General features: G+C 43.9%; 1 protein-coding gene across 1 annotated transcript in view; it reads left to right on the plus strand.

Moving 5' to 3' along the window:
- Positions 1-16,160, plus strand: part of LOC144758058 (uncharacterized) — a 78,562-nt gene that overhangs the window by 9,091 nt on the left and 53,311 nt on the right. Inside the window, exon 2 of the mRNA XM_078646412.1 lies at positions 13,904-15,458. Coding sequence (XP_078502538.1) covers positions 14,396-15,458 — 1,063 coding nt within the window. The 5' untranslated portion in view covers positions 13,904-14,395. The remainder of the gene's footprint in view (positions 1-13,903; positions 15,459-16,160) is intronic.

Here is a 16,160-nt window from a genome sequence, read left to right on the forward strand (position 1 = left end):
CTATCTAACAGATATGAATGCTTGGACATGGTCGACTGACCACCAGTCCCCCTCGTCGACATCCAACCCTCTATTAACACTCAGATTCACTCTAATCTCTCCCCTAGAAAAACTTTGTTGGCAGGGTTCAATCAGTACTCCCCGCCTGGCTCCTTCATCGAGCCCCACACCTCCCTGCCAAACTTATTCACGCAATCGTCAACTTCACGGGAACACGATCCCAGCACTGTCGTTTCAACCCTTCTGAAAGACCCATTCATGAGGCAACAAAATATTACATTACCCTCCAGTGATGTAAAAATCACCCCCTCCTCTCTTATCCTATCCCCTCAGTCCTGTGATCCACTACCCTCTGTCAATCTAGCGTCCACAACTCCCACTCCTTTGTCAACTTGGGATTTCCCAGTCATCTACTGGAACGTAGCGGGCCTCAGATCCAAGATACATCTTCAGTCTTGGACGGACTTGGTTATTAGGCACAACATAGTTTGCCTCCAGGAAACCTGGCCTATTGAGCCGATTCACATCCAGGGTTTTAAAACGTTCCATATGTCTGCTAGTCCATCTGCACATGGAAGACCCAAGGGTGGTCTCGCTATTTATATCTCTAACCATATTTCATTTACTATCACTGAAGTGTACCCAGTGTCCTCAACTTTCCAAGTTCTTAAGTTAGTCCCCGATAAAACTTCCATCTATTACTTTATCAACATGTATAATAACTTAACACCTCTTGACTGTGTAAAGTCCCTTACTGAAATTACTTCATTTCTGCACGATCAGAAAGCCAAAAATTCGCAGATACCATGTTATATTGTGTGGGGCGGTGATTTTAATGCTTATCTATGTAGTAATTACAACAAAGGTATTTGCGGCCTCCAAGATGAGCATGATTTCCCCATCACCCACTTTGCACACTCCAGTATAGGGTCTGCTCTAAATAATTGTCTATTCTCATTAGAACTTGAATTTGCGAACGAATTAGTGCATCCTGCCGTTGATTTCAAGTCAAACTTTCACGGAAGAGGATTGTCGTCTACCATCGACTATATCCTGTGCTCGCAAACTCTAGGTAATAGACTAAAAAACTTTATAACTGGTTCAGATCCTTCCAGTGACCACTACCCCAACAGTATCACCATCATATTTAATACTGTTCCTTTATCTCATTTTAAGCCCAGTCTTTTAACTCAGCAATCCCTAGAGATGGGTAAAACTAATGGCTATACAATAAAATGGTCGAAGATCAACCCCAACGAGGTCACTGGTAGGATTATCCAACAATCTCTTCCCTTAATATACAACGTTCTAGGGGTGACTTCATCCCCCCAGTTGATCCTGTCTAGTTTCGTTAAGATTCTAGAAATCATACGGCAGGAGCTTACCCGCCAACATAAGAAGCATGACAGAGATACCCGGGGGTGGTTTGATTCCCACTGCCGTAAAGCCCTTAGCGCATTAAAACGAGCTCTCCATAGCCAAGATAGGGATACAGCCTTAATTACCCTACTAAGAAGACAATATAAGTTGGCCCTAAAAGTCCGAAAACGGGAAATAAAAAACAATCTCTGGGCCCAATTACACGAGAGTACAATGTCTAAGGACAGCACACTATTTTGGCGAACAGTCAAGTCCCCTTTTTTAGCGGATGCCACTGCTTTTTCCCATCTAGATGTGGCAGTTCCCGCAGAAAAATGGGTAACTCATTACTCTCAGATCTTCGGGGATCCCCTTCTAATGACTGAGACCGCAAGATATGGGGATGTAGCTTCCACCAGTGATAATATCTATCCCATCGACCTTCACTTCAATTTAGGGGAGGTGAACGCAGCATTGACTTCCTCAAAGACCGGGAAAGCTCCCGGTCCAGATGGAGTCCCACTCGACATTTTTGTGAATAATCCAGAATTATGGTCCCCAGTAGTCGTGCAAGTTATGTCTGCAGCTTCCCAGGTCGGCCTAATTGATTCTTGGTCTACCTCCGTGCTTCTCCCCATCTTTAAAAAGGGAGACCGCGATAACCCAGCCTGCTATAGACCAATTTCCCTCTTGGATTCGCTGGGCAAGGTCGCTGGGAAACTCATCCTGGAACGTCTCCAGGATTGGGCAAAGGAGAATAAGATCATTACCGACCTTCAGTTCGGGTTCCAAGAGGGATTGGGTACTGTAGAACAGGCTCTTAATCTATCACTACTTTTGGGTAAATATGTCTGTGCCAAAGGCGGTAACCTCTACCTGGTCTATGTGGACTTAAGTTCCGCATTTGACTGCGTAATCCACTCCAAGCTGTGGGAGATTCTGAGTAACTTGGGAGTAGATCCTTCAATTTTGAAATTTCTCCGCGAGCTCTACTCGGGTGCCAAAGCACGAGTGAGATATGGCACCAATGGAGAGCTATCGGACTCATTCCGCATTACAAAAGGCGTCAGGCAGGGGTGCGTTCTTGCTCCATTTTTATTTAATATTTACACAAATGGACTGGAACAAGCGATGTTGGCAGGCAACAAGGACCTCCCTTGCATAAGTACCCGTCCAATTCCTGCATTATTATATGCTGACGACTCTGTCATCTTAGCGAGGACACCCAATCAGCTCCAGCTACAACTGGACAAGTATTGCCAATATATGCTTTCTCTTGGCCTAAAAGTAAATAAATCCAAGACTTTTGTAATGCATATTGGCAAGAAAACCCAGAAATGCAAACCCCTTTACATCGAGAATATTAGGTTGGAAAGTGCTAGGAACTATCCATATTTAGGAATCCTTATTGATGACCAAATGTCTTGGAAACCTGCCATTTCCAGTAAGAAACTGCAGTTTCAGCGCACTACATCTGCGCTGACCTCTTTTTCAAGAAAGCTGGGCAAGCCCGCTCCGGCTGTGATTTTGAAAATCTATCAAGCCAAATGTTTGAGTGTGGCGAACTATGGAGCAGGTGTATGGGGCTATGCTCCTATCGCCGAGCTTCAAGTAATCGAAAATGATTTCCTGAAATATGTCTTAGCTCTCCCCCGCAGCGCTTCCAATTACGGTAGCCACACAGAGCTCGGCTGGGACTATCTTTCTGACACCATTAGGTACCAGCCGATCCTCCTCTGGCACCGTATATGGACCAAGGAGCAGTGTTTCCTCACTCGGTCGCTAATAACAGACTGCCTGTCACTGACCCACTGGAAAAAGATTCCCTGGCTATTTTATGTCTTTAACTTTTTGAATGATTTGAATAGGTCATTGTTTTTTACCAATCCTGACTTACTAAAGGCCATATCCAGAAAGTCTCTAAAGAACTTATGTGTGTCCCACCTAAGAGATCTACGCATGTGTTCTGAAATTGGCAAACAGACAACCACACACTTAGTGATGATTCAATCCTCGTATGGCATTCAACCCTACCTGTCTTTTTATTTGTCAAACTACGATAGGTATGTTTTAACTAGATTTCGTTTTGACTCATTTTATCGTCTTGTCTCGTTCCCTGAGCCCTCTGACTGGTCCCGTGAACTGAGTAAATGTCCTTGCGACAATTGTTCCTCTCAGTCTACATTGCATATAATTTTATTTTGTACTTTTTATGAGACCCCACGTAAACGTTGGTTGGTCCCACTGCTAAGACAAATAGGACTGAGAAGATGTAGACCTGCTCTCTTGGCACTACAGCGTTTAGATGCCCCTTTTGTTGCCAAATCAGTGGCTTGCTTTTTAAAGACTTGCATGCAAATTCGTTCCCAGATAGCAGCTTCTGTATAGTAATTTTTTTCTTCTGTCTCTGTGCATATAACTCTTTTCTTACTGTTATTTAAGGTACCACTGCATAGTTGACTTTTTAAGATTGATCTAATGTTTACTGTACTACTTAGTCAATTCTGCTTTCACTGAAACTTTTTAGAAATCGTTGTAAATATTTTTCTACAATGTACATTTATGATTGTAAATTCAATCGAATAAAGTTTCTTGAACCTGAACCAGAAAAATATTAGTTTCACCTTTTTTAATACACTTCTAAGCTCTTTTGCTCACAGCTCTATACATTGAACTCTTTGCTTTCCAAACTTTGTTCTCCAAAGTATTGTGAGGGTTTTATTAAAGCAGATTTATAACGCCCAGCTAATTATCCCCTAGGGTATGTAGGCACTGGCAGCCATGCTGCTTGGGTGAATCAGTTGAACAAGCAGGTCTGGAGTCCCTCCCTGAATGGAGGTTGAGGCCGGAGGGGGAGGCTGTTCCAGGACTTCGCTGCGAGGTAGGAGAAGGAGCGTCCCCTACGGTTGCTTCGGCGGATGCGGAGCGGTGTGAGACAGGGAGGTGGAGCGCAGATGTCTGAAGGGTTGATGGAACCTTAGGTGGTGGTTGACGTATGCTGGTCCCTGGTCCTTGGTTTTGCAGGGCTTTGTAGTTGTGGGTCAGCGTCCTGAATTGACACCTTTTGTGGACGGGGAGCCAGTGGAGTTTCTTGAGGTGTGGGGTAATGTGGGTATTCTTGGCCGCTGAGTTCTGTGTGGTTTGCAGTCTCTTCAGGGTGTGAGTGGTAATTCCTGCATAGGGTGTTGCTGTAGTCCAGGTGGCTAGTAACGAGGGCTTGAGTGATGGTGCTTCTGGTGCTGATTGTGGGACATTTGAAGATCTCTCGGAGCGTGCAAAGAGTGAAGTAGCAGGCGGAGGAGACTGCGTTGATGTGTTTTTTTTTGGTGAGTTTGGCCAGGATGATATAGAGGTTCCGGGCATGGTCCGTAGGAGTGGGTGAGGGTCCTAGTTCAGCAAACCACCCAAGAGTCGGTGTTCCCAAATCAGTTCTTCTGTTTTTACTGCGTTGAGTTTGAGGCAGTTGTTTTGCATTCAGTTGGCCATGCTTGTTCAAACTAGCATATGAAACTATAACTTACAGTTCATTGAGATATTAAGGGTTTGTAGAACCCCGAGCAACACATATTTGTGGCTCCCTATTTGGAATACATTTGAATTTATTACCACTTTTAGGCTCAATTGAAGTCCCTATGATGCTAAAAAAAGATTGAATCATGTTAAACCTTCAGAACCCGGGGCCGGCAAAAGCATTGAAAAACACAAACTGACTATAGTCCACCAGTCAAGTACTATCAAAAGAAGCTTGAACAAAAATTGATAAAGATATTTATTTTTGAGTTTGGGTCTAGATCTTTTACTTGCAAAAACATTTTAAGTGGATATCCAGCCAGCTTGTTATTCCCATTGCAGGGAAACCTGCTACATTTAGTGGACCAGTGCGTAATATTACAATAAAAAGACATATGCATATAGCACTTGAAATTGTAGCTTTAGTTGCAGAAAATGTGTTACCGTAAATATAGCCCCTTTCACCATTGGCATTCCTGCTACAACAACGAAAAATCAAAACACTGCTCTGAGGATTTTCACAGTCCCATCTAATAACTATCCCTTTATTTCTCTTCCTCTGCCTTGTCCATCTTCACTTCCATATATGTATAAACCTCTCCAGCTAGACAGTTACCTGTGACCCTGCTGAATAAGATAATGGGACCGGCCAGAATACTGGAGATGTACAGAGACTTAAAGAGAACAGTAGAGCGAGAGACATGAAGTAGAGGTGGAAGCGAGAGACGGAAATTATGTAGAAAGATATGGGAGGTGGAGAGAGGAAAAGTATATAGAAAAATGTGAGGTAACCGGATGAAATGATGAAAAGTGGTAGAAAGAGGAAGATGTGAAAGAGAGGTAGAGAAATAGGTAGAGTTTAGGGAGAAGGTAATGAAGAGAGGCAGAAGAGGACAATTTTCAAAGGGGGGGTGAAGAGAGAGGCAATCTAGATAAAAGGTGAATTAGAGAGAGGTACAAGCAGCAAGAAGTGGACGATGCACAATAGAGAGTGCAAAATGAGAAGGGATAGAGCACAACATTTCAGGTTACAAGAGTAGAGAGGGGTGAAGTGTAGAAAGAGGAATCGCTGTAGAGCAAAACAAGGAATTTGAAAACATATATGAACTGGAGAAAGATAGTTGATGTTAAAATGGAGATATCGAGTTGTGGAAAAATTAAAGAGGAAGAGACAGTTAGGTAGAGCGATCCGGACAGATAAAGTTTGAGAGAGAGAGTTGAAATGTAGGGGGTGAGGTGAAATGGAGAAGGAGGTCCAGAGAATGATGTGTGTTTGAGTGAAAGAGCGAGTGATGGAGAGAGAAAGAGAGAATAGTTAATGGTTGAGGTAGAGCAATTGAGGTAACCAGCAAGTAGTAAGATATTTCGAGATGTGAAGGAAACGGAACAGAGGTAGAGGGTGAGAAAGGGAGTTGGAGAGATTAGGTAGTAAATTAATAATTAGTTAAATCTAAAATATATTCAGTGAGTGAGGGGTTGGTGGGGCAGAGAGAGGTGAGGCAGAGAGAAATGAGCTAGAGAGCAGAGGAGAATGGTGAGGCATGGAAAGGGATGAGAGAGAAGGCGAGGGAGGCAATGTAGTAGGACATGGAGAGAGGATGGAAGTGAGGTAGAGCTGGAGATGAGTTTGAGTGAGAAGTGAAATGGAAGGAGGAGAGAAACAGGGATGTGATAGAGAAACAAAATAAGTGTGGTACAGAGATAGGGATGAAGTAGAGCGAGTTGAGTAAGAGAGCGGGGATTAAGAGTGATATAGATGTAGGTACAGAGACTAAAGAAAGAGAGGCAAGGGCATGAGAGAGAGGTATGCAAAGGGTAAAAAGAGTGACATATATTGGATGAGAGGTGAGGTAGATGAAGCTGAGCTAAAGATTTCAGAGATAAAAGAGAGGGTGGAGGTACATAGAGAAGTATAGATATGTTAAGCGGGACGGTGAGGTGAAGTACGGAGAGAGTGATAAAACATACTCATTTCACTGTAATTGTCACTAGCTGCTGGAGAATGTGAGGGTTAAGACTAGGCAGATGAAACATGCAAAAGAGGATGTGAGGTTTAAGGCTGGGCAGACCAATCATGCACAAGAAAATGTGAGGGTTAAGTCTGGGCAGACCAAGCATGCACAGGAGAATGTGAGGGTTCGGGCTGAGCACACTAAGCATGCACTACAGAATGTGAGGGTTGAGCCTGGGCAGACCAAGCATGCACTGGAGAATGTGAGGGTTAAGGCTGGGCAGACCAAGCATGCACAAGAAAATGTGAGGGTTAAGTCTGGGCAGACCACGTATGCACAAGAGAATGTGAGGGTTCGGGCTGAGCACACTAAGCATGCACTACAGAATGTGAGGGTTGAGCCTGGGCAGACCAAGCATGCACTGGAGAATGTGAGGGTTAAGGCTCGGCATACCAAGCATGCACAAGAGAATGGGAGGGTTAAGTCTGGGCAGACCACGCATGCACAAGAGAATGTCAGGGTTAGGGCTGGGCACACCAAGCATGCAGTAGAGAATGTGAGGGTTGAGGCTGCGTAGACCACGCATGCACAGGAGAATATGAGGGTTGAAGCTAGGAAGACCAAGCATGTACAAGAGAATGTGAGGGTTAGGGCTGGGCAGACCAAGCATGCACAAGAGAATGTGAGAGTTGAGGCTGGGTAGACCACACGTGCACAGGAGAATGTGAGGTTTGAGGCTGGGCAGACCAAGCATGTACTAGAGAATGTGAGGGTTAAGGCTGAGCAGACCAAGCATGCACACTAATGAGCAGATTTATTATTTTTTAGTGCAACACAGTGCACCAATTAGTTGGAGCATGATGATGTGCGAGGGGGAGAAAGCAGCGTTGAGCCAGATTTATGAAATACTGCACGCTGCTGCTCACTCGGAAGCTTGTTTCCGGTCCAGGGAAGGCATGGCTTGGCAGTTCAGGCTGGACTGTTCCCATGAGGCACAGGGTCAGACTGATTTGCATATGGCCATGTCTGAACTAGGGTGGCAGAGTGAGCTAAAGAACGGTGATGGATTAAACCCAGATCTGTTGACTGCCTGTGAGTGTTTGATTGGTTCAGATGCTCCGTCCATCACCACCCCCTTTTGTACCATGCTGCTCACTGCCCCAGCACAAGTACACAGTCTACCTAGAGCCACGCAAAACCTTTACACCGTAGGACAGAGGTGTGTGTGCTGTCTAGCATAGGATTCATACTGGGAACACACCATTCCAGTACAAAATCCTCTACATAAAGTAATCCTTACACACTCCACAGGATGTGTTTGTGCTGTGAAGTGCAGCGCACATGCAATGTGTGGAGTGTTTGAAGAAGTGACAATGTTTCTCTGTGTTATCACCCGCTTCGGTGGCTTTTTTAATATAAAATTCACAGATCCTCAGTACTCTCACAATGCGATATTTAAGCATTGTACATTTTTCCATATTTCCGCGTGTCGTTAATATATGAAGTATCGCATGTCCATGGTGGTGATAGAAAGGAGGAGTTTATTTCCGTACAGAATGCTCCACCCACAGATCTGCTTCCTCCTGAGATACTGACACCTTCCAACTCCCTGAATATAACCCGATTCCTGAGCAACTCAACTCAACACACAAAAAGAAATTTTGAGTGTGCCGCACCTCTCTACTTCCAACTCCCTCAGCAGCATTCCACATTGGGTGTTGCCTCAGAGACTCTGGGATGTCACAGCTCTGTTGAAGAGGCTGCAAGAACTTTGTGTGAAGAGTGAGCCGTGATTATTTGGGGTGTTGCATGTCATTGTGCAGATCTGTGCCCGCCTTCTGCCCGCCCTGTGTGTAGATCTCTGGGAGTAGGTGATGGCTGTGAATGGCTTAAATGAGCCTAATGTTCCGTGACTAAATGTATGGAAGTGATTTGTGTGTGTGTGTATGTGCTTGTTTGTGTGACTGGTCGTCTTGGGTGGATAAATTATATATGAGTCTGAAAGCGACTGATCAGTCTGATAAAAACATTTGCTTCTTTCTAATGTGTACGTCTTTGTGCCTGGGGTACAATCTGTGTATGAATTGTGTTTCATGAAATGTGTGTGCATGGCAGAGCTGAATGCCTGTGTAATTGTATGTCTTTGTGCAGCATTGTGTGGAACTGAAGATTTTTGATGTGTTTGAGAGAAATCTGGTGTGTTACATTAATCCATTTATAAATGAGGTGTGAGGCTGTACAAGAAGAGTTGGAGTTTGTGTCACATCTGTGAGTATACAGTTAAATGGAGTTTTTAAAAAGCCATTTTATTTTGTGTGCGTGTGTGTTGCAAACATTTTGTGTGTGTGTTGCAAGCATTTTGCCAAAGACAAGCCTGTCTGCTCCCAGGCATGCCTAGCCACATCCGCTCGGACCAGGAGTCGGGTAGTATACTCAAAATGTTGCATATTCAGCATGAGATCTACTGTCTTTCAGGTGCAGAGATTTTATTATCCCCCCATGCTTGTCTCAACTTTTGAAGCAAATGGCGTGTATGCCAGCCACACATATAGAGTAATCTGGTACTCAACAGCCCTCACTGCGGACAAAAAAACAATAAGACTCTTCTACATCCTCAGATTGAGGAGTAGTTAAAAGCGGCTTAACTAAACCCAACCTCCCTAGGCAAAGATAAGGTGGAAATACTAAAATTATTAGAATCTCCTAAGCCGGACATCCTGTTCTTAACTGAAACCTGGTTGTCAGAGGAATCTACTCCAGATCTCCAGAAGCCATACCTAAGGATGACCAAAAGAGAACAAGCTCAGAGAAAGGAGGTGAGATAGCAGCAATTATTCACCAGTGGATCCGCACATCTCTGAAACAAATTACTCAAACTGAAGGGGTAGATCTGCTCCCTTTCTCAATTTTGGAATTGATGACTTCAACTCGGTCCCTAAAGATAATGAATTTGCTGAGTGAATAATGTTGAGTTTACACCAACACATTACATGCTCAGCTCACATAAAACAAAATCCCTTAGATCGGATCTGGGCGTATAATTTGAATCAATCCTATATAATCATCTCTCCTTGTATATGGTCCAATCAGTATTTGATCAGCGTTTGTATTCCGGTAGATTTTTTTAACTTGATCCACAAGCAGCAAATGTAAAATCATAAAAGCAGTCAATTAAAAACATCTCATCTCACTTCTAAAAATACAATGGTAAACATAAATATGTACAAGTTCATAAAACAGTTCATTTACTGTAGCTATTTCTGGTTAGTCAACAGAAAAATAACACATCCCATATATTTTCTGTCGGACACCTAACATTTAAAATGTTCCTTGCTCTCAGTATGCTTTTTAGGAAACCCACCATTGTTCCAATGCCATAATAGTTATCCAACATCTGTAAATATAAAAGAGCTGGACGGCATTGTCTCCATCCCCCCTGTTTTAATAGAGGTATAATCCATCTACGTTGTTCATTCACGTAAAATTTACAGAATAGGATTATATGGATAGTTGGTTATGGAGAGATATTATCGCAGGGGCACGGGCATTATTCCATTTGACCAATTGTTCATGTCTGGGTGATTAATCAAACGATGGAAGGTCCCAAATCTAAAACATGTTAACACGTTCCCATGGTATCCCCCTGTACAGCACAATAGATACGATTGGATGTTATACGTTATAGTAATTATTTGGTGCTGAACCACCATACGTTTATTCATTTCCAGAGCTTACTTGTTCTCTTCCAGGAAAGTCATACAAGCATTTTTGAATTCCTTCCGATGTATGGAATTCATTGCTTCAGGTAGGCAAAAGTATTCTGGATGCTCAATATCCTGCATAAAGTTTTTAACGTATTTTAGCCAAGTAATCTTGCTGGCATGGTCTAATTTCATTTCGTCAGTTAGGATTTCCTTATTTAGGCCTGTGCTGGTGGAGGTCTAAATTCTATGCCAGAGCAGCACAGGTTGTACCTTGATTAAGTCTGAGATGTATGATACACCTAACTCGCTGTGGCAGTTAAAAACTGGGGTGCTGGTGGGAACTGTCAATATAAATCTTAAAGCGTTTTCGACATGTTGGATTGGTGCACAATCGTGAAATCCCCATATTCCCGTCCCAAAGGTTGCTATGCTCACGCATTTAGCCTGGTAGATTTTCAGGAGAATTTCAGGCGTCCTTTTGCCCAGTTTTTTGTAAAATTAATTAAGGTCGCAGTAGACTTCATAAACAAAAGGCTCCTAGGCTTGATCACTTGAGCCCAAGACCCTGTACGGTTAAATAGGACACCCAGATATGTAAAATAGTTAATAGGTTCCACCCTGCTCCCTGAAGCTTGAAAGCTTCTACACTTTTGTTTCCCTCTCCCACAAGTCATTATAAAGCTTTTCTTTGCATTAATTTTCAAACCCAGGTTGTCCATAACACTAGTATAAAAAGTAAGACCCCCATGTAAACCAATCTGTGTATGTGCCATAAGTAACGCATCATCCGTGTAGAGAAGGGAGACTATCGGGCGCTTATTTACATAAGGCGGGTCCCTAGCGTTTGACACCTACTCCTGTTCCAATGCGTTGGTATAAAGAGTGAACAGGAGTGGTGCCAAAACGCATCCTTGCCTGACTCTCCTCTCCACTTTGAACAGTGCGGTACACTCTCCCTTAAGTCCGTAACGAACAATAGCTGTTGCCCCAGGGTATACCTTTCTTATAAACTGGATTAGTGTTGGGTCGACCTTGATATCACTAAGAATGCCCCATAGTTTTCTGTGTATAATGCAGTCAAATGCGGCTGTAAGGTCGACGAATGCCAAATAAATGTCCCTGATTTAGCCTGAGTGTACTTTCCAATTAAAATACTAAGATTAAGAGCCTGCTCGTTGATTCCTAAACCAGATCTAAAACCATAGTGTACATCACTTAAAATATTATTTTCTTCTGCCCGTGTTTGCAACCGATCTAAAACAATCCTTCCTGCTACCTTCATAAGTGACTCTAATAAGGATATCGGGCGGTAGCAGGCGCGATTTTCCCGATTCCCCCTTCCTAAAAGTGGGACAATGATCGATTCGCACCATGTATCTATAAATTCTTTTGCACAGCATGCTCATAAAACCTGTGTTAATATTGGGGACCACAGCTGCGGAATTGACCTAAATACATTAATTGGTGCCCCATCCAGGTCTGGGGCCTTGCCACTCTTGCTTTCATTTGTGGCCATGGTTACATTTTCCAGCATGATATAAAAGTCAATAGGCAAAATAGGGAGCTGTCTTTACTCGTTGAAGCTTCTTTAATGTTCTCCCAAGCCTTCTCTTTCATTTCATTTGTCCTAGTTTTTCTAGCTTCATTGTACAGCTTCCTACATTTCCTATTTTCCTCCTTATCTCTTACTTTCTTATGTAAGTCTTTTTTTTCTGAAGTCGAGTCTGAAAGAACTCAACCACCTTATCCTTGTTTGAAGAAATAAACAGGCTTCATGAATTTATGATCACGGTCAAAATCCGGGTCACCAACTGACCCGTGCCCTCCAGCAGTCATATAATCTCTGACCTCAGCAATCAATCAATCAGCATTTGTAAAGTGCACCCCTAATGGTATCTGGACGCTGAGGCTGCTGTGTCTCCGTCGAAAAGCGAGGTCTTGAGCAGTCCCCTGCAGAGCGTTTTCATCAATTCAGCAGCTCAAGCGATCGTTCCAAGTGTGTTTCAAAATTCTGTAGAGCTCACGATACTGAAAAACCAGGGAGAAGTCCCGGATATAACCAAGAATTATAGAGTAATACCTCTGCTCCCTTAACCTGCAAAAACTATTGGTCAGAGAACTATCTTCAAGAGGTTCCAGGCTTTATAAATACACCAGCTCTCAGATAATTCTTATCAATGGAATGTCAGCCTCACCACTCCAGTCTCAAAATATGATGCAATTTAATGATTACTTGGTGAGGTTGAATCAGCTAAAACTGAATATTGACCAAACTGAGATTGTAATTTGAAAGAATAAGACCAACGTTTATAGCCAACTTTACCCTCCAACAAAAATGAGATTGTTACTGGAGCCTAAGCCCACAGCTAAAAGTCTCTGAGTGATAATCAATAGCAATCTTAGCAAGAACCAGCAGGCTGGAGCAGTAGGATCTTAATGCAGATTTGTGCAGAAACTACTTCAGAAACTAATCCCACTCCTCCCACTTTAGACGAGAAAATCAATATCGGTGGCCACAGTCCTATCTAGATCACATTATGCCAACAGAGTATATGTAAGAATACCCAATATCACCATTCATAGACTGCAAATAATTCACAGCGACGCAGCTTGTGTACTACATCATCTTCAGAGGTGGGCACACGCCACACCTATATTGAAATAACAAATCCACTCCGAGACCCTCTGCCTCAGCCCTAAAGGGGTGAGAGGTCTAGCCCCTCACTTCATTGCAAACCAGGTGGAAATGCATACACCCGTTCAAAAGCAGAGATCTCCTCGCTTGAATTTACTTGCTATTGCAAAATTACAGAGGATCAGATCAGGTGGACGCAGCTTTGGTACAAGTTCCTTTCATCCAGAAATCTGACAGCCCACAAGCCTATTCGGACTAGATTCTTCCCCGTTATGGTTCGTTTTCTCCTCTTTTATGTATTTCTGATTCAGTTCCAAAAAACCCCAGGTTGAACATGCTCTCTATATATACAATGACATAACAAGCGTTTTGTAGATCCTGTAGAGGTTTGGTATGTTGGCGCGTGCTTCAGTCACTGACCTGAATACTGCAAAAGAGAGGTGTACAGTGCAAGTGAGGATGATAGCGCAGTCTTGTCTGCCAGGGTATTATAAACTTTTCATTCCCTTTTTCTGGTTGCACAGTGTACAATTTGAGCAGACCAAGGAACAGACGTAATGTTGGAAACACATTTCAAATCCGTGCCTTTCATAATATATGAACTATGTTGCGGGTATTGTGAAACTTTAATGATTCCATTTTTTTCAGGTTTTAAAAATTCGCAATTTTCTCTGATCTGGAGTATTTTGACCTAACTGTCCTGTGATAACGTGTTGTCTTTTCTCTTTTCCTTTCCACTGCAGACACTTGAGACTTGAACATCAATTTACCAGAATGGGCAGAAGACGGGCTCCAGGAAAGAAAGTGACAGTGCAATGTTCACGTGAATCCGTAAGAGCCACAGTCCCACCTTTACCTCTTCATGACACCTCAACTTCAAGATCCCGAAATGATGCTCAGAGGGACCAGGACATGGAACTGCTTTCAGAGAAGCTGCCCCACATTGTCCTTCTATCCATGCTGGAGGAGTTGGAAGCCAAACTGGATAACTTGATGAATACTGTGGAGGACGTACCTTCTAGAGTCGCTGGGCTGATTAAGAAAATCCGACGAGCATTAGAGATTGTGCTGTTAGCCGGTCTCCTGCGACACCTCAACTGGACAGGCCAGGGGAACCGAGCTTGTGTCTTCAGACAGTGTGTTATGATGGGCATGCACCAAAGCAGGACTGTACGCTCTCTTCTCCGACCAATGTTCAAGGGCGTCCAGAGGAGCCAAACCTTTGTCTACAGCCAATGTTTCCCGATCGACATCACCCACAGCAGGACCAGTGCTTGCAGCCTGGGTTTCCAGATAGAAATGGAGTACAGCAGGATTGTCCTCTATCCCGGTGCCCTCAGACAGATCCTCCATGCAGATCACAGGAGGCAAAGCTGTGTCTTCACTTGGAATTTGTAGATGGGCAGACACTACAGCAAGACCAGAGCGTACATACGGCGTTCCCAGAAGAGTGGGAGCCAGAGGAGCCCCTGAAGCAAGAACCATCCCCATTGTCTACTAATAACTGGGACCAGCAACAGAACCTCTGCCCACACCCGCTATTTCCTGAAGGACACGAACCACAGCAAAACCACCGTATACAACCCACGCTACCAGATGGGAACGGACCTGCTGATCCCTTGGAGGAAGAATTGATGTGTTTTGATTTCCAAGATTCCATGGAGAACCGCAGCCTACAACCCATGTCACCTGATGCGATGTCATCAGATGAACACTTAGAGTCTGGGATGTTGTCCGTTGATGATTTGGGGTCGCAACAAACCCAGTGCCTACAGCAACACCTATGCTTGAAGAAGGAACATCCTTATGCGCTGGATCCAAATGGGAACTACGAGCTAGAATCTATGCACCCTGAAGCACAGGAACCAGACAAACATGACAATCTAGACCCGGCATGTACTGATGCACATGGTTCAGATCAGAATTACAAGCTAGAACCACTGCACACTGCGGCACAGGACCGAGAGCTAGAGTCAGTGCTTCCTGAAGCACAGAAACCAGATCAGAACGACGAGCTCGAACAGACCTGTGCAGATGCACATGGTTCAGATCTAAAGTACAAGCTAGAACCTCCCTGTACTGATGCAGAGGGTTCAGATCAGAACTACATACTCGAACCACTGCACCCTGAATCACAGCATCAACATCAGAACTGCAAGGCAAAACTGCTCTGTCCTAAGGAGCGGGGTCAGTGTGTGCCTCCATCATTCCTAGGACTGGATACAAATAGTGCAGATGAAGACGCAATGGAGAGAGGAAATACAAAATCACATTTATTGCTGTTTGAAGCTACCCCAGGTATGTGTTTTACTATAAATGGACTCTTGGAGTGCATTCTAACACATGTAACCTCTTCAAAATGCGTATGGGCAGATCTTAGAAAGTCTCTGAGGGGAGGATTATGGTTTAGATAGAACCCACTGAGCGATTCTGACTCCCAAAGTACGAGTACACAGGGTGCAGATGTTTCCCTGCATTCTCCTCCTCTGGTTCCACACAGGACTGCATCCTTCCTGTGCAGAAACAGGTCTGGTTATGGGACTCTGCATGAGACAAATAGGCCAGTAGCTCTTCTCGTTCCTTGTTCGTCCCCATTCCAGGCTGAGGAACTGGAAATAGCGCTATTCATGGGAGGAATTACTGGCCAGAATCGCACGTAATAGCTGGATGCAAGTGATGTGGTGTTCATTGAGAATAGCAGACATGTGCAGTCTGGAGAGGGAACTGTGTTTCCAGTTGCACAGTTACATTGGGTAAGACGCAGTCGTCTCCAGTTCCTGATATGATAATCCTAGTCTGTATTCGGCCTCAACAGCAGGGCCGACCAGGGATGTTGTTGTCACTGCAGGGTTCTCCTGGAGTGCACACCACCTAATGATAGACAGATACACAAAGGTTATGGAACTCTGAGGTGACTTGCAATAATCTTATTATATGCACCAGGTGGTACTTTATCCCGTTTCTGCCTACCCCCGTGCCTGTCGCTCGTAACCTCGGAAT

This window comes from Lissotriton helveticus, chromosome 1_1 (genome assembly GCF_964261635.1).
Source record: "Lissotriton helveticus chromosome 1_1, aLisHel1.1, whole genome shotgun sequence".
Lineage (NCBI taxonomy): Eukaryota > Metazoa > Chordata > Amphibia > Caudata > Salamandridae > Lissotriton > Lissotriton helveticus.